Source organism: Argentina anserina, chromosome 7 (genome assembly GCF_933775445.1).
Source record: "Argentina anserina chromosome 7, drPotAnse1.1, whole genome shotgun sequence".
NCBI lineage: Eukaryota > Viridiplantae > Streptophyta > Magnoliopsida > Rosales > Rosaceae > Argentina > Argentina anserina.
Window position 1 is genome coordinate 23,971,584 of NC_065878.1, and position 17,233 is coordinate 23,988,816.

General features: G+C 39.7%; 5 protein-coding genes across 7 annotated transcripts; 2 read left to right on the forward strand and 3 right to left on the reverse strand.

Moving 5' to 3' along the window:
- The first annotated feature begins 206 nt into the window (after positions 1–206).
- On the forward strand, positions 207–2,475 carry LOC126801591 (cell division cycle 20.1, cofactor of APC complex-like). Its single transcript, XM_050528988.1, has 4 exons — positions 207–464; positions 933–1,205; positions 1,313–1,582; positions 1,669–2,475. The coding sequence occupies exons 1-4, from the start codon at positions 381–383 to the stop codon at positions 2,386–2,388; spliced, it is 1,347 nt and encodes a 448-aa protein (XP_050384945.1). The 5' UTR covers positions 207–380; the 3' UTR covers positions 2,389–2,475.
- Positions 2,476–2,625: 150 nt separating this feature from the next.
- On the reverse strand, positions 2,626–4,423 carry LOC126801592 (gluconokinase). Of its 2 annotated transcripts, none has more exons than XM_050528989.1 (5): positions 4,251–4,423; positions 4,057–4,099; positions 3,432–3,511; positions 2,904–3,317; positions 2,626–2,730 (listed from the first exon to the last, which is right to left on the reverse strand). In XM_050528989.1, exons 1-4 carry the CDS (start codon positions 4,267–4,269, stop codon positions 2,908–2,910), a joined length of 552 nt encoding a protein of 183 aa, XP_050384946.1. In that variant the 5' UTR covers positions 4,270–4,423; the 3' UTR covers positions 2,626–2,730; positions 2,904–2,907. The 2 variants fall into 2 exon arrangements, with proteins under 2 accessions (XP_050384946.1, XP_050384947.1); XM_050528990.1 differs by having other exon boundaries at positions 2,636–2,722.
- A 386-nt stretch (positions 4,424–4,809) lies between these two features.
- LOC126802796 (altered inheritance rate of mitochondria protein 25) lies at positions 4,810–8,112 on the reverse strand. Its single transcript, XM_050530505.1, has 12 exons — positions 7,952–8,112; positions 7,388–7,696; positions 7,190–7,276; positions 6,862–6,903; positions 6,711–6,755; positions 6,458–6,523; positions 6,286–6,342; positions 6,123–6,184; positions 5,864–5,984; positions 5,412–5,492; positions 5,226–5,332; positions 4,810–4,923 (listed from the first exon to the last, which is right to left on the reverse strand). The coding sequence occupies exons 2-12, from the start codon at positions 7,694–7,696 to the stop codon at positions 4,893–4,895; spliced, it is 1,008 nt and encodes a 335-aa protein (XP_050386462.1). The 5' UTR covers positions 7,952–8,112; the 3' UTR covers positions 4,810–4,892.
- A 796-nt stretch (positions 8,113–8,908) lies between these two features.
- LOC126801733 (uncharacterized protein At1g51745) lies at positions 8,909–12,960 on the reverse strand. 2 transcript variants are annotated; one of them, XM_050529180.1, is made up of 6 exons: positions 12,545–12,960; positions 11,603–11,871; positions 11,282–11,518; positions 10,906–11,190; positions 10,329–10,561; positions 8,909–10,229 (listed from the first exon to the last, which is right to left on the reverse strand). In XM_050529180.1, exons 1-6 carry the CDS (start codon positions 12,718–12,720, stop codon positions 9,291–9,293), a joined length of 2,139 nt encoding a protein of 712 aa, XP_050385137.1. In that variant the 5' UTR covers positions 12,721–12,960; the 3' UTR covers positions 8,909–9,290. The 2 variants fall into 2 exon arrangements, with proteins under 2 accessions (XP_050385137.1, XP_050385136.1); XM_050529179.1 differs by having other exon boundaries at positions 11,282–11,871.
- Positions 12,961–14,184: 1,224 nt separating this feature from the next.
- LOC126803872 (uncharacterized) lies at positions 14,185–16,793 on the forward strand. The gene is made up of 4 exons (XM_050531590.1): positions 14,185–14,359; positions 14,888–15,293; positions 15,546–15,809; positions 15,940–16,793. Exons 1-4 carry the CDS (start codon positions 14,246–14,248, stop codon positions 16,791–16,793), a joined length of 1,638 nt encoding a protein of 545 aa, XP_050387547.1. The 5' UTR covers positions 14,185–14,245.
- The last annotated feature ends 440 nt before the right edge of the window (positions 16,794–17,233 follow it).

Consider the following 17,233-nt stretch of genomic DNA (forward strand, 5'->3'; position numbering starts at 1 on the left):
ACGGCTCGGTTTCAAAATATAGCCGTTACAGGGTTTTCCAATTCCGAATTATTCCTTAATCGATTTGCAGAGCCCCAAACCCTAAATCACATCGCCTCCATTCTTATATAAACCCTTTCATTCAACCCAGTAATCTCACAAAAGCTCTCTCTGCTACCTCTCTCTCTCTCTCTCTCTCTCTCTCTCTCTCTCTCTCTCTCTCTCTCTCTTAATCCTCCAACTCGCTCAACGCTCGCAAAAAAGCCTTCATCTTTGATAATATAATTGCTCTTGGTTTCTTGAAATTAACTATATTTTAGTTCAATAATTTGCTCTCTGTTCTTGGTTTTGTTATATTGTTCATATTATATAGCTGTATTTTGTGTTGTGGGTATTAACAAATGGATGCAGGATCGAACTACAAGTCTAACTCAAGAGGGCCTCTGCAAGAACACTTCATTCAGAGAAAGACTTCTAGCGAGAATGTGAGTTTTTTGTTCGATTCGTTATTACTGAGTTGATTATGGATTAATTGGGGGTTGCTGAAATTAGGGTTTCGTTTTAATTTGAATTGGGGGATCTTGATTATTTGAATTGGGTTTTAGGGATTCATCTGTATGGGGTCTTTGAGTGTGTTGGGTTCGATGTTAATTTGAATTTGAAATGCAATTCCTTTGATATGTGTGATGGGTTGCAGTTTGAATTTGGATCAAGGGTTTAGGGGTTTTCATAAACTGATGGGTTTTTGGGGTTCATCTGTATTGGGAATGGGAATTTGGGTTTTCGGATCTGATGTTTGATTGAATCTGAAAATGTAATGGGTTCTGGTTTACTTTGAATTGTGATTTTGGATTTCATAGTATTGGTATGGCAATTTGGGTGTTGAAATGTATCATACTTTTCATTTCTCTTATTCAATATTCTGATCTGCTCTTTCTTTTTCTGATTACCAGTTGGACAGGTTCATTCCAAACAGATCAGCAATGGATATGGGCTATGCGCAATCTATGCTAACTGAAAGCAGGAAAGGTAAGGAAAACCCTGCTCTCAGTTCTCCATCCAGGGAGGCCTATCAGAGGAAATTGGCAGAGGCTTTGAACATGAACCGCACTCGGATTCTTGCTTTCAAGAACAAGCCTCCAGCTCCGGTGGATCTTTACCCCAAAGATTTCTTCTCTTCTCAAACCCAGGATAAACCAATAAAGCCCAGGAGACACATTCCTCAAGTAAGTGTTTGTTTAGTCTTGTGGATCAATGTTCCTTTTCCAGTTTTCCTTGAAGTTTTGGTTAATCTGAGTTCTAATTGTGATTGTTATCTGATGTATGTGTGCAGACCTCTGAGAGGACATTGGACGCTCCTGACCTTGTCGATGATTACTACCTCAATTTATTGGATTGGGGAAGTGCCAATGTACTCGCAATTGCTCTTGCAAACACAGTCTACTTGTGGGATGCGAGCACTGGCTCTACTTCGGAATTGGAGACTTTTGATGATGAAACTGGACCTGTAACCAGTGTCAGTTGGGCTCCTGATGGACGCCATATTGCCATTGGACTTAACAACTCCGAAGTACAGCTTTGGGACTCAACTGCTAATAAGCAGGTTTGCAGTCTTCTATCCCTTGTACACTTTTCAAAGGATGAAATTATGCTCACTTTTCTGATGGTGGTATTCTTTTGTTTTTTCAGTTGAGGACGTTGAGAGGTTGCCACAGTTCGCGAGTAGGCTCATTGGCCTGGAACAACAATATTCTTACTACTGGAGGAATGGACGGCTGCATTGTCAACAATGATGTGAGAGTTAGATCCCACATTGTTGAGACATACAGAGGGCATGAGCAAGAGGTTTGTGGGCTTAAATGGTCAGCCTCAGGGCAGCAATTGGCAAGTGGGGGAAATGACAACCTATTGCATATATGGGACAGATCAGTTGCATCTTCACAATCATCGACACAGTGGCTTCACAGGCTTGAAGACCACACAGCTGCTGTCAAAGCCCTTGCTTGGTGTCCATTCCAGAGCAACTTGCTTGCTTCTGGTGGAGGTGGAGGTGATCGGTGCATAAAGTTCTGGAATACTCACACAGGTGCATGCTTGAACTCAGTAGACACTGGGTCTCAGGTTTGCTCTCTGCTTTGGAACAAGAATGAAAGGGAGTTGCTTAGCTCACACGGGTTTACACAGAACCAGCTGACTCTATGGAAGTACCCATCCATGGTTAAAATGGCAGAACTTACTGGTCACACTTCCAGGGTTCTCTATATGGCTCAGAGTCCTGATGGTTGCACAGTGGCATCCGCGGCTGGTGATGAAACTCTGAGATTCTGGAATGTCTTTGGTGTTCCTGAGGTGGCTAAACCAGCTCCTAAAGCTTCTGAACCTTTTGCTCATATGAACCGCATCAGATGATCCAGACTTAGTATATATATTTTTAAACTTACAGTACAACCATCCAAGACGCCAAGACGGTCTTAGTCCCCCATAGCTTACATATTAATTACAGTACAGCCTTATTCTTGTATATTCATAGAACCTAGTTTACATAGAACCTCTGAAACAGTATAGCCAACCAAGACAGTCTCAGCCTTATTCTTTGTAGAGTTCACCCCAACACCACCAGAAGTACTTGTAATTACTTGGTTGATAGTGGATGTAGGCAAAGTTGTCGAACCACGTAATTTTTGTGTTTTCTTCTTTTCTGTCTTTACATAATACTTGTGCTGTGTTTGTTTTCCCCATTAAGCTGCTATTCTTAAAGACAGCAGACATCAACAACAGGAAATTAAGCAGGACAAATGATAAAGTTCAACATAATCATCAACCTTTACTAACATCAAAAAGTTTTCAGAAATCAACGCCATGTTTGGGTCTATCTATATAGGGACACTTCTGCTTTTACTCATCAATCTAATAGTTACACTCACCACTTTAGAGCCGAAGAAACAATCTTTGGATGGTGTTTACTGTGTCTTGAGGAGTTGAGTTGGCATCAACCTTTTGTATCCCTTCAGACTCATCAATCTGAAGCAAGTCTAACTGAGACTGCAAAAGCTCAGGTGACATGAAATGCTTCCCTTCTGCCAGTCTCTTCTTTAACCGAGCAGCCAGCACATGTGCCTTGGCATCCAACAAGATGAACTTCATGTAACTGGCATGACTTCCGGGTTCATAGTTAGGGTCTGCAGATCTTAAAATGTCTCGGTATCGCCTCTGCAGGGCTGAACAACCAAGAATTACAGTGCTTCCACTGACCAAGTTTTCTCTCAAGACATTCCGAAGTGTTTCAAGCCAAGGAATTCGATCTTCCTCTGAAAGAGGGATCCCTTTACTCATCTTTTCTGTTTGTAATGAGAAGTAAACATTTCAGTAAGATATTAGATGTTAGTTCAAAGGAAATATAACTTTGAATAGATGGAAACCAGAACATTTCCAACAAAGAGCTACATGCTTGCCTTTATTAGATTGGGGGTGGTAATCATCCGCATCAATATAGCTACAGTTTGTCTCTATGGCTAGCATCTCACCTACAGTGCTGTCACACAAGACATTCAAACGCATGAGAAGCAGAAACAATACATATTGAAAGATCACATATACAAATTTTCGAAGAACAACATCACACGAAACAATGAATGATAACAAAGAAACGCATCACTCAACCATTCGGTACAGTTTACATGATAGAATTGAATTGAACTTCTTTTATATGCCTCATCAAACAATCAGCACATGTTGTACACTGAAATATTGAGCAGCGAAACAATTGTTGCCAACATAAACGATGTCTAAAGCATTGCTTAAGGCATTTGAGAAGATGGGCCTGCAAATCTTCAAGGGTATAAATTTCAACTCAATGTCTGATACCATAAGTTAGAACTGAAATAATTAATATTGGGGAACCTAAAATATTGTTGAAGTACTTTTCTTTCAGTAAGCTGGATTGCAGGAACAACAACAGTAGGACAAAACCAACTGAATCAAAACGAGAGAATACAAAGGTTTCATGACAAATATATTGATGATAACTAGATATCTCTGTACATACAACCATAAACAAAAGCTGAGTTCGAGGCTTACGATTTCCCAGCACCACTGACACCCATAATCACAATCACCATTCCTGTTACAAACAAATCATAACCAAATCAATCTCAGAGCATGTCCTTGTAAGAAAAACCAATTCCATGTCACATCAGATATGAAGTTTTCTGCTTGTGTCATCACTTGGATGTTTAAAGCAAAGAAACTTCCCAAGAAGAAAAATGCAATACCTTCCGGAACTGTATCCATATTCGTCGCATCAATATAAGGCCCGGAAAACTTCGTTCTTAATTATCATTATGATTTTGGAGGATCGAAAAGAAATACTGTGAAAATGTTTTGAACCAGATCGAAAAGACACGGAAGGTTGACTTACTGGTATCTTTGCGTTTGGTTTTATCTCAAGGAGTATCGTATTCAGATTTTTCACGCAAGATTAATTTATCTGAATCAGGACAAGTCGAGTACTAGGACTTAGTCAAAATATGTTGCTCTCTATGAGTACACTGTATATCTTTCATTGTTAGAATCGAACTCCATCGACGCATCTTAATCCTTCCAACAAATCATTGTTGCAGTTTGCGATGTTACGAAGTGATGCATATTCAGGAACTCAAATTTGAGTTGTCGTATGGTTGCGTCAGTGAAAAGTTGATGTGAAAAGTGTAAGTTATTTATGAAGGTGAACACTATAAAGGGTACATCGGTATTGAAAACTCTCTTCTTTCATGTTTTGGGCGTGTCACTGCACTATAGAACCCTCAAAGGAGGGTTAAAGAACAGGCAACACAGCATTGTTTCGAACCCTCACATAATACGAATGACCAGATCAAGTACTTAGACTTGTCTGCACACCGCAGAGCCAGCAGGACTCATTCGCCTATATCAAAATAAGGCATTCCCCTGAAAAAACAAAGAACACATCATGCAGAAAGGATCAGTTTAAGTACTCAGTCTCCCAAGATTATACAATGACGGATGCATATTTTCATGATAGAAGTGTTTGATGTTGAAGTGCCAGCAGGCACAGCATGCAAAAGGGATAAGTTTGCAAAGGCAAAGATTATAAATTCTTATAGGAGAAGCAGTTACTTTACCTGCCATCTTAATCTACTCTTAGTAACAGCAGGCACAAAGCATACCAAACTCCGAAAACTTTATAAACATCCTAGGCATGTTTTCTTATAGAAAAGTTGTGAGCTTACCATCCACCATGTCTGGAGAAATAGTCATTATCCAACGATATAGCAAGAGCAAGAGTTACAGCTCTCTCTGAGAGAGTCAATGGGCGAACTACGTCCAACTCTTTAACCTGCCATCAAATTGTAGCAAGAAGAAGATTAAGTGAATATTCATAAAATGAGAATATTATTAGAGGTTGGGTACTCAACCTGGCTAGCAAGGCCAATCTTGAGGGTGGTGGGATCAGAGCTCCCAAAACGAATCACATATTGCCCAGCATCAGTAAAGAGCTGCATGATAGTAAAGTTAATGAAGCATTAATTGGTATCTTTGCAGAATAAGCTGTGCACGGACCAGAATGTGAATCAGAGAGGGTCAAGTATATTATAGAATGGTAAAATCATAGAAGGTATGGTCCAAAAGTATGATCACTTTTTTGCAAGATGGTAATTTACCACATTTTTTAGTTCTTAATGATTATGAATACAATCCTTTGACTGTAATAGTGTACCATGCAATCAAGTATAAGTCCAACAAATAACTGTTTCATTTTGTCTGTTTCGCTATGAAACAAATTTTGGGATGTATTGTCAATGAAAGGAGGGGGCACAAAGAAAAGGCATCATACTGCAATTATCTAAATATTTGTCAATGAAACAACCTCAAAGCCAAAACCCCTCCAATCACGATCTATCTCAGCCAAAACACCCCCATCAATGTCCTTCAAAGTAAAGGTCCAATTCCAGAATCCAGGGTTTTCAACAACCGCAAATTGTTTATTTCTGCGTAACATCATCTTTGGGGTTAGATGAAACAGAGGGAAAGCAACGCAGAACACCAAGTATAAGATCAACTATGTAGCTTGAGGATGTCCGACAGAGTAGATAGCTACAGGGGAAAAATAATCAGTTGGAAGTTACCCTAGGTACAAATCATATATTCTCCTCCACAAATGCCATCGTCTGTGAACCACACCGACTTCCTATAGGATAACAAACATTCAACACCATCAACAGTAAAAATTGCATGCAACAACCCCCACTACTGGCAACCACAAACATATAACATGTAAGATTGTCATACCTTGCCATTGATCTCTGCATAAATTGAGCTATTTATCCACCAAAAAGGCCTGCGAACCTACATAAGGTAAAATGTGGGATCAGCCAGAAAAATCAAAACTATCTTAGCCTAGAAGAATTACATAAATTCTTAAATGTTTATATATAATAGTATTACAGGAGCATTTCCTCACCCTGAAGAGTTCATTACCCAGGCCATCAGTGACTCGAGCTACCAAAGGACGCCGCTGGCGAAGTAACTGCAAAACAAAAGAAGAAAAAAAAACAAGCATCATAACTTCATAAGCACAGCCACTATCAAAGGGGGTGATTACACAAATGTCAACTTCATAAAGTGAGACTTGATAACAGTATCGTGCTCGTGCTATTGTTCTACAAAACAAAACCACGAATATATAAAAATTATAAAGACAAATCAGAAAGTACCTGTCTAGTGAGAACATTACTCTCCTCACGAATGAAACCTACAGGCTACAAAACAACATTGATAAGAAACAGGATGAGTCGTTGGTTCAACACCCAGACTTTCTAGTATAGAAACCTCAAGAGGATGAAACAAATTAGACTGATTACTCACCGATTGTGGATAGCATACATCTACTATTGCATAACGATTTTCCTGAAATTAAATCATGTACTATTAACAAGGAACTTATCATCAGAGACAAAAGGAAAAAGAAAAAGAAAATGCTGAAACATTACTAAAATGAAATAAGATATAATCCTACAGGTCAGGTTTATTATATAGACCACAGTAATGCATCTGACTTACAAAAATTTGTTCACTTAACATCATTCAAATCTATATACACTATGAAACACTCATAAATATTCTAATATCGGATTCCGAATTCTCAAAAAATACAGGAAACAGAAACATCACAATTAAAAGGGAAAAGAGTCACCTGCTCAAACCCAAGCATAAGATTTGCCCACTCTATATCCCGAGTAACAAGCATATTTGATCTAGCAAGAAGAGGCATCACCTGGACCTGAAAAAAAAAACACGAAGCACAAGAACTATCCATGTCACTCAAACCACGCATAATGAGATTCAATTCGAATAACAGAAACTCGAATATAGTGTTAAAAGCACAATGGACCTCTTCTGGAGATTCCGGCTTCAAATTTCCTGATATGGATTGGCTCACAGGTGGCTGCTTTGCAACCATGCCACCCTCATTTGGCTCAACAGCCCTCCGTTTCGATTTTCTTTGAAACTTCTTCATCTCCTCATCCACCATCCATAGCTGTACAAGGAAATCCCTATTGAGCTCAGGCTCAGTAGCAGTCATGTCTCCAAATTGCCGAGACAAAGCTAGCCCTGAACTCAAGGAAGGCCCACATTTGTAATCTGCCGCCGCAGCTTTGTATACCTTATTGAGGCAATGCCAGCTACTTCTCCAATTCATCTAAACATTCAATTAAGAATGGTTAAAAATGTGTTCGTGAGTTAATAAGCAATCCAGGACAAACAAAACTTACAGCTGAATCAATGAGATAAATTCACCAGGATATAGTAAGCAAAAGTACATTAAATTTCAATGCTTTTGAATATTATAATTTCTAAGCATTGGAAAGCTTTAATCTTTGTTATCAGGAACATAAATTTAAGCCTTGTTTTAGAAGAGGGATATAACTGGAAAAGAAAATTCATTCAGACTGACCAGTTGGGTCGGGTTGGGTTGAATTGAGCTCCAGCTGGTTCTGTATTCCGATCAGAGGTTCTTAGATTTTCTGTGTTTCGCTAGCTGTGAAAGTGTGAAACAGACGTGACTCTCTTTCTAAAACCATCGAGGCTTCGATTGGGTTTACTAGGGTGTGTGCCAACGTTCGGTATTTCTCATCTCGTGACCTCTAAACCGCTGATGCAACCTTTAGAATTTAGATTGGGATTTTATCATTGGGAATAACCTATTTTATTTTATTTTTCATTTATTTTGTTACGAATGGAGTAGTCTAAGATCACACAAATGACACAATAATTACTTAATTATGTATCTTTGTACATTAGTCCAAATGTCTGTCGAATATCTTTAACATTCTACTATTTTTATGAAACACATAGTGCACGAAAAATATATGTTTCTCGATCACAAAATATTTACTTGCGCACATTAAGTCAAACAATGGCTATGTTTACTATTAATCATGCCAATTTTACAAACCTCACTATGCATTAGAGGAGTAAATAAACCTCTGTTTGAACATCAGATAGAAGAAAGGGACGTCTGTATGTAGGCACTGTGGCTTTTGCTTCATTAGACCTAAGCATGTACAGTTGTAGTGGACAACAAGTCAACAAGATGATCTGATCATAATGCAACCTTAGTAAAGCTTCGGACCTTCGGTGCGGCTTAGGTGTTTCTGGCAGCTGATCCTTTCGGTTTAGATGAGTTTGAACCATAAACGAGTCTATACTATGAACGGCCAATGCAATCGACCTTGAAAAACGGCAAGCTCGGTGGGATGCACTATCTTAATTGGTTGGCACATACAAGGTCACAAGGGCATACGATGGAACTCTTTGCATTGCCACCATCATAAAAGAGTTCGTATAACTCGTCTAATTTAAAACACATAAATAATATGACCTCATATTGTTCATTGATCCAATAGTCATTAGCAACATTGATAAACAAAAATTCCAGATATCTCTATACTTTTATTAAATTAAATTGAGAAAAACAGACCACGATACATAGCCTTCCTTGTATGGAAATAAATGTACATTCCCTATGAATTCTATCTATACCTTACTACAATTCCTGCCTAACACGAGCCTTGTTCCTCCAGAAATTCATTTCCAGCAAACATGCAGTTGACAACCTTCTCTCTCTTTGCTGTACATGGCTGCTTCCTCATCTCCCTGCTTCATCTCCACCCGATTATTCGAAAAGACAGCTGAAACATGCCGACTTATAGGGAGTATTGCTTGTCCGTAAACAAGAGATCAGCAATAAATCCTGTGCTATTGTACTTACATAACAATGTACAAGTAATCTATCATGAACTTCTCCCTGCATCCCCATTCAATAAAACTGCATTACTAGCTGCCGCTGTTGTTGCTTTTGATGGTGGCCTATTGATCTTCTCAAGTAACCTACTGAATACTAATTTCACAGGAATGCAAGCTACAGTTGTGGGCACAGATCCAGAAGGCTCTGGTTTCATCAACCTATCCCTTTGGCCACTATTGTGTTGTATCATTCCCTTGTTACCTAAATTCCGTTCAATGGCTAAAGAAGATAAGGTCCTCGTTTTAGTTTTCAGGCTAGATGATAAGCTTACTTTCTTCGACACCTTTTTAGGGAACTTTCTATCGGTGGGAAGCCGGGAGTTCTGTGGAGGGTTCCTCCTGACCTGGCCTGCCTTGTGACTGGAACTCCCCATATTTAATTTCTTAAATGGTGGTCTACCTTCATCGAAATAGGGAAGGTCATCAGCAGCCTCATCACCATCCAATGTAGAAAACAAATGAGGACGCGGCACTCGAACATTTGCTGTCCTCCTAGCAGTCCTCCATGCGTGAGGAAGAGTTGTTGCCCCATCGTAATCAATTGCTTCATCACCAGAATCATCATATGTTGAAAGAAACGTGTTAGATAAACCATCTTCTAAGGCTTCAACTTGGATTGGGTGCCCTATAATTGCCTTCCCATTTAACTTGCTCATCAGAGAAACAATAGGGACAGGCTCTTTCTGGTAACTTGCCTGGACTTTCAGGTCCACATCTATCAAGTATTTTGGCCGCCTGCGGTGATTATAACGATCATCATATAACTGGTCAAAACGCTCTCTTTTAATGTCCCAGCATTCATCCCAGGCAGACCTATCTTCCCAGGTCCCACCCTCCCAATCAATCATATTCAGACCAACCCGGTTCCGAATTCTTGATGCAGCTCTTGATAGAGGATACCCATTGTCTAGACCACTCATCTCAGCCTGAAAATCATTGCACCCATATTAGCCCACTAGACATCAGTAAAGTCATTAATCATACAGAAATTGGAAGTCATAATACCTTTAGCATTAAGCACATACCTTTTCTTCAAAATATGGTCCATAAAAATAACCTCTCCCTTCAGTTGTATCAATTGATCGTTTACTAAGATTACGGGTATTCCTTTTCCCTTTCAACTGCCATTTGGACACAGCTTCACTTGCAAAATAAGGGTCCTGATTATAGAGGTGAGACATGTCACCAGAATGTGTTGAGTCATCTGGCTCCTCATAGCTTCTACGTTCCTGCGCTTCATATCTTCCTACTTCTGCGTCTGCATTCATGACAAAAATTCGTAATGAAAACCAAAAATTATATATTTCTATATGCATAAGATATGTTGAGACTTGCTACAATTTCAAAATATTATACATTTTAGTGGAAGCAATACATAAGCAAACACAAACACGCACAACCAATAAAGATGCAACATCAAAAATAAAGATATAAAGAAAATCATGTAGAAGATGCTACAAGTGATATTTTTGGCTAGGCAATATATTGTAAGCTAAGAGCTGTTTCCACCATAAAAGCACTATGTATGGATTCTACCAACAGAATCTAGCAAAAACATGGTTTGACATTAGATTCATGAAACATGAAACACTGAAGTGAGACCTGAATATGAAGGCATCTCATCATCCATATCCGCTTCGGTCTCAGAGGAATCAGATTCAGGGTCAGGTGTATCAGTTTCAGAAGAATCGGGCTCCTCTTCTGTAAAGCCAAAAGTGTGGTCCTCTATCAGATTCTCCGCATGTAGACGAGTGCCAACAGGGGAAGGTGATACATCAATATGGTCTGAAGGAGCTGTTTCGTACTCCAAAGAATCACCAGAGTCAGCTGGCAAGTATACACATTTACTCCTCTTTGCTCTGCAAGTAGGTCCTGACTGCTCCACGCCTGAACAGAAGTAGAAAGAGTAGTACTGTCAGGTTGCAAGAACTGTGGACTATATGACAAAACTTGAACAAGAGGATGATGCAATTATTACCGTTCAAGTGACTTGTTCCTCCCAGGCTAAGACCACCATGAGCAGATGCTTGAACAGTACCAACAGTGGGTTTCCAAAAACCGTTTAAAGAAGAGGAAGATGAAAGTTTTCGCTTTGAAGAGCCAATTTTAAGACCAAAGTCCTGCAAGCCTCTCATTCGAGGTGTCACCTCAAAATGATTATCTTCCCCATTCAGTTGATTTCCCTCCTTGAGTCTTTGGGAAGACAGGTGACTACCTATAATATCATTCTTATGAGACGAATCTTTTCGCTTGTATAACTGATTCAATTTGGAATATCCAAGTTTTGAATAGTCTTTACCCAAACTTTCTGAGGGAATAAATACATCCTTCTTCGCAGCACCATATCTACTGTTTGTGCCTCCAGAAGTCACAGCCAACTTCCCTGGATCACTCGCTAGTTGCCTCTCAAGTTCAAGCGCATGAAGAATAGCATCTTCTCGACGTGCATACTTTTCTCTTTTCTTTGGTGGCATACCTTGTGCCGATTCAGCCTTGAGAATGCAATCATCAAAATCACCACATCGAAATGGCTTAACACGCTTGGATTTTTCCAAATTGTACCAATCACTGAGAAGAAGCACAACAAGAATATCGTTATCAGACAGAAAAAGAAAGGCAGATACTCACGAATCATCAGTTTAACAAGAAACAACCACACTACTAGAACCACACATCTAATGAAATCTATTGAAAATAATGTCTAAAAAGAACCTGGTGTGCTGACTGGTAGATCAAGCATAAGAAACAGCAGAAGCTAATGATAATGCGGAGGCCTAAAAAGCCTTTAGAATTCTGCTAGATAGTTCTGACATTTTAATCAAAAAGACGTAAACCAATACACGAGTCGTCAAACTGCTATAGCTTAAGAACAACATGACTACAAACACTCATTCTGTGATGCACCTATAAACTGATACACACCAACAATGCTTAGAAGAGCTCAAAGGTGTAGTTTTTTGCGCGATTCGGTCCAAGGTGTACCAATGCCTGCACAGATATGGATTTCGAACTGCACTCCGAAGTTTTAACATCTTCAAGTAGAACAGCAAAACTACCTTTTTTTTTACTGATTTCATGCACCATAAGTTTACCAGACACTCCCTAAAGTCATGGCCCATTCTTAGCTGCTACGCATCTACGTGATCAGAGCCCAGAATTTACCAACCAAAAACACAAAAAACGATTCGGAAAGCAGAAATTACAGATTTTTGAAAGGAAAAAGAGGATATTGGAGACGTACACACTGGCGTCTTCTCTGCCGAGAAGCTTGACGGGGGTACCAGAGCGCGGCGAGGTGAGATGCGAAGTGGAGAGCTCCTCCGGCCCCACTATCTTCCCCGGCCACCACGACCCGTTCCTCCGCCGCACCCAGACGATCGATCCGACGCTGAACTCGCCGGCATCTGTACTCTCCATGAGAGGCACTTCTCTCTCTCTCTCTCTCTCTCTCTCTCTCTCTGTTTGGTTTGGGTGATCGATAGGGGAGTGACGGAGAGTGAGTCAGCCAGCAGCGAGGAACAGTGGAGATGGGGTGGTCGGAATAGAGACGGAGATGAATATGGAGGATCCAATTGGAGAAATTCGGGTCAGGGCTTCTAGGGTTTCCATTCAGAATTGGGGATTTTTCATTTGTCTCTGCTTTATTTTTCTTCCTTATTTTTCAGCTCTTTTCTCTCTGTAAAATTAAAAATTAAAATACGCGAAGCTCTAGAGAGGCAGAGTGGGAGATCCAGTGTGGTCGCGTACAGGGGACCCTTTTTGTTCCAAGATAGTTAAACACTTTTCACGTGTATATTCTTCTATTCTTGTAACAAAAATTGTTACGTTATACATAGGACTTAAGGCCACCCTTCCCATATATCATGACTGATGGACTCAGTCCAATTAATGTTTAAACATAACATTGTCCAATATGGACTTGTTAAAGCTACAAGGTGGATTGAGAACTTTTTTTTTTGAAAGGACATATAACTTTATTAACCGCGTTAACGATAAGTTTGGAGATATCCTTATATAACTTTTATCATTTATGTATATCAAGGTATCACAACAAGAAAACATAGCATCACCCACAAAATTTGTATAATTACCTAAGTAAATTTGAATTGTTAAAAAGGCGCTAATTTGTAAGTTTTTTTTTGTTATAGATTACAAGAGTGAGAATTTGTGTAACAGCTGAGTAAGGACTACTCTAATACTTTTAACGTGTAAGACACTTTTCAAGTTTCCAACAACTAAAGGCTAAGAGTACCAATATGAATGTCCACTTACAAAATGTCTCTCATCATAACTCTAGGTTAGTGGCACTATCTTCTACGAAAGAAGCACCAACATAATTTCTTGATATGAACCTTATACAAACACGGCCTCCAAAAAAAAGGTATACATGACTTTAGGAAAGATGTAATCATATTTGAGATTTACAAGTACAACCTTAGCTAAGTGTTAAAAGCGTGTTATCTGAAAATTGAGCGTTGTGGATGATGAGTTGATGATGAATCAACTTATACTGAGTTAAAAGAAAATTCCAAGTTTTAGATCTCTAAAACTCTTCGAATGAATTGGTTAATGAATCGAATATTATAAAATCACATATTCATAAAAAGTAGAAATTTTAAACGATTAAATGGAACCAAATGGGCACAAATCAATTAGTTGATTTTCCTCATCTTCTAATCCTCTTACCAAATTCCGAGATGGCAAGACAGAAATAAAGGAAGAGCAATAAAAAATTAAAAATGGCAACAATTTTCAAATTTCAAATCGCGCTCCTAACGGTCTGAAACTCTAGGGTTTTCGAATCGTCACTCTTCTCCCCCAATATATATACACCCCCAATCCCTCCCTCATTTCTCACCAAACACTTTCCCCAGCTCTCTTTCCCTCTCCGGTAGCCGCCTCTCACTTTCTCCGATACCAAAACAGCTTGTTTTGTTCACCCATGGATTTCCACACTCTCACCAGGAAGGCTCTCCAGGCTTTGTGCAAGCAGAACGGAATCCCAGCTAACATCACCAATGTCGCCATGGCCGATTCTCTCATGGCTCTTCCACATGTAACACTCCTATCCTTTAAATTTCGATATCGATTTGTTCGTTTGTTGGAACTTAGATTTAGATCTTGTTGGAATTGATTTTATTTAGTGGATTCAATTTTGTGTTTCGAACTTTCTAGTGTGAATCACAGGTTCTTCTTCTTTCCAATCCATGTTTGATTGGTGATGATTTAGAAGTGACTGGATAATGATTAGATTGGTTTGGTTTGAGCTCAAATTCATGTGTAGGCAACATATATTTGCTGATAGATTCAAATGTTGATAACATTATTCAGCTTAATCGATGGATTCGGAATACATATTCTGTAGAATCATCTATGTTGTCTGTTCATGGATTCAAATTGCTATGTGTGTGGTTGCCGAGAGCGAATTGAATTAGATCTTATCAATATATACAGCTAGTTCAATCCTGTGTTACTTTCTAGGCATCCGAGGGAGGAGTTTTGTGTAGGGTTCAGGACTTGTTTGTTGGCAATTCGTGAAGCTTTGAGATGATTGTGACATTGGTAATGTAAATTGATGTGTCAGGTTGAAGGGCTTGAAGAGTTGTTGAACCAATCTCCAGAGAAAATCATGACTGGATCAGCGAGTGTCTCTCGTACTGCGGCTAGGACCACCACTAGGCGTGCTGCGACGAAGAAGACTGTTGGTGAAGAGGTGGACAAGGAAAAGGCTGAGGTTCCACCTAAGACGCCTGCTGCTCCAAGCACCAGGAGGAGGGTTCCAGCTGCTTCAGCTTGCCAGAAGACGGAGACTGTAGCAGATTCAACTTCTGTGCAGTGTGCTTATAGCACCCGGCGGTCAGTGAGGTTGTTGGGGAAGACCATGTCTAAGATGAGCCTGGATAAGGATAACACCATGGCTTCTAGCATTGATGAACTTTCTGTAGATACCATGGATTGCTCAGAGCAATCTGAGAGCTCAGTTGTTAAGGGTAAGCTCAGTTGACATTCCTTTTGATTAATTTCTATTGTTCATGAGTAACAAACTTTGTAGATATCAAGTTGCATAGACTATTCAAGTTGGATATGATTTGGTTAAAACATCTATTTGGGTAGACTGTGTGTGGTTTTTGTTTGGATAAGGTTGTGTCGACTAGCCTGTTTTACCAAATTTTTTTGTTTCTAAGATGGCATTGAGGAGCTAAATTGTTGTTAGCTGACATGACTCTTATGGTATGGAACAGGATCAGATATGCAGACGGTATCAGAGGGAAGATCAAACGGACTTGATGCTAGTGAAGTGTTGTCGGAGCTAAATTCAAACGGACAAGTTGTGGATGAAACTCTGGTGAAGGTTAACAAGATGGATGTGACTGAAGTGCAGGAAGAGGGTCCAATGCAGGGTTCGAGAACGGAATCTGAGGTGCCTACTTTAAAGGCAGCTTCAGATGTCATTATGATTTCAGAGGTTATGGATGAATCTTGTGAAGAGAGCTCAGCTGATAAGGGTAAGTAAGCTCAATGGGAGTTTATTTGTTTGTTGAATTGACCAAGATATGCTTATGCTTATTCATTCATCTTTAATTTGTTTCATTTCAATTGAAGTTTCTTGAGTCTAATTGTGGTTGCTTATTGCAGAACCTCATAGTGAAGGAGCACAGGATGCGGTAGTTGGCAAAGTGTCTGATGATGTTATTGCTGCTCCATCTGTATTGCCACAAGTAAATGAACCACCAACTGATGTGAAGAGTGTTGAGCTCATTTCATCAATTCTCAGTTCCACTCCTACTAAGAGTCCGGCAAACAAAACTTCTGATGTGAATGTGGCTGCCACCATACCAGAGCCTAAAGAAGCTCCCGAGACTGAGGCATTGGGTGATTACAGTGGAAAATTTGATTTTGAATCTGGTTCCTGCATCGAAAGAGAATCTGAGGACGAAGGCTCTGAAGATGAGTCGGTGGATGCAGCTTCATCTGAGTTTCAGGATAACATGAATAATATCAGTGAAGCAAGTGAAGAAGAAGCTTCTGATGATGAAAGCACTGAAGAAGAATCTAGTGAAGAGGAAGACTCGGATGATGACATCACTGAAGAAGAATCTAGTGAGGATGAATCAGAAAAGCAAAGTGCTCAGAAGAGCTTGATTGTTGAAACTGCTAATGCTAAGGCAGAAGTGACTCAAACATCCTCACCTTTGCCGTTTAACCTTGCAACTCAGTTTCCTCGTCCAACTTCAGCAAAGTCTTCTGGCAAAAAGAGACCAGAAACTGCAATGTACTTCTCTGATGACAATGAGGAAAGCTTGGACAATAGCACTGAGATGGACAAGGATGAGGACCTTGAGGAAGTTGAGATGAAGAAGGAACATGTTGCAAAGGAGACTATGAAGGAATTTGAGGCTAAGAGTCTAAGGGAGCTGAAGAAACTGCTGAAAAGTCGACTGAATATTGGGGACACCAAGGTGGTAGATAAGGGGAGAGTAATAGTTTAGTTGAGAGGGTGAGCTTTTCAAGGTGTTTGGGGTTCAAACCTTGGTTTGCCCTGCTTAGATTTCATTGTTCTTTCTTTTCATGTCCAAATGGACAGGCCCTTTTCAATTTCAGTCATAATGGTGGCTTTGAAGTTGTTAGCCATGTCAATTTTGCATTATTGATAATAGAGTACCATCAAAGTTTACAAATCCCAGCTCTCTCTCTCTCTCTCTCTCTCTCTGCTTAATAACAGTTTCATTTCTGCCTCTCTAGAATATTACAAAGCCAAACCTGGATAAAACGCAGAATGAAAAGCATTCTCTATGTGCGCCTCGTAACTGTACAGTTATGGTCAAATCATCGGTACTTGCTCAAGTCGAGCCACCACAGTTTGATAACTTTGATGACACCAACAGTGCTTAAAATGTAGGCCTAAAAAACGTATTCTGTGACCATCTAT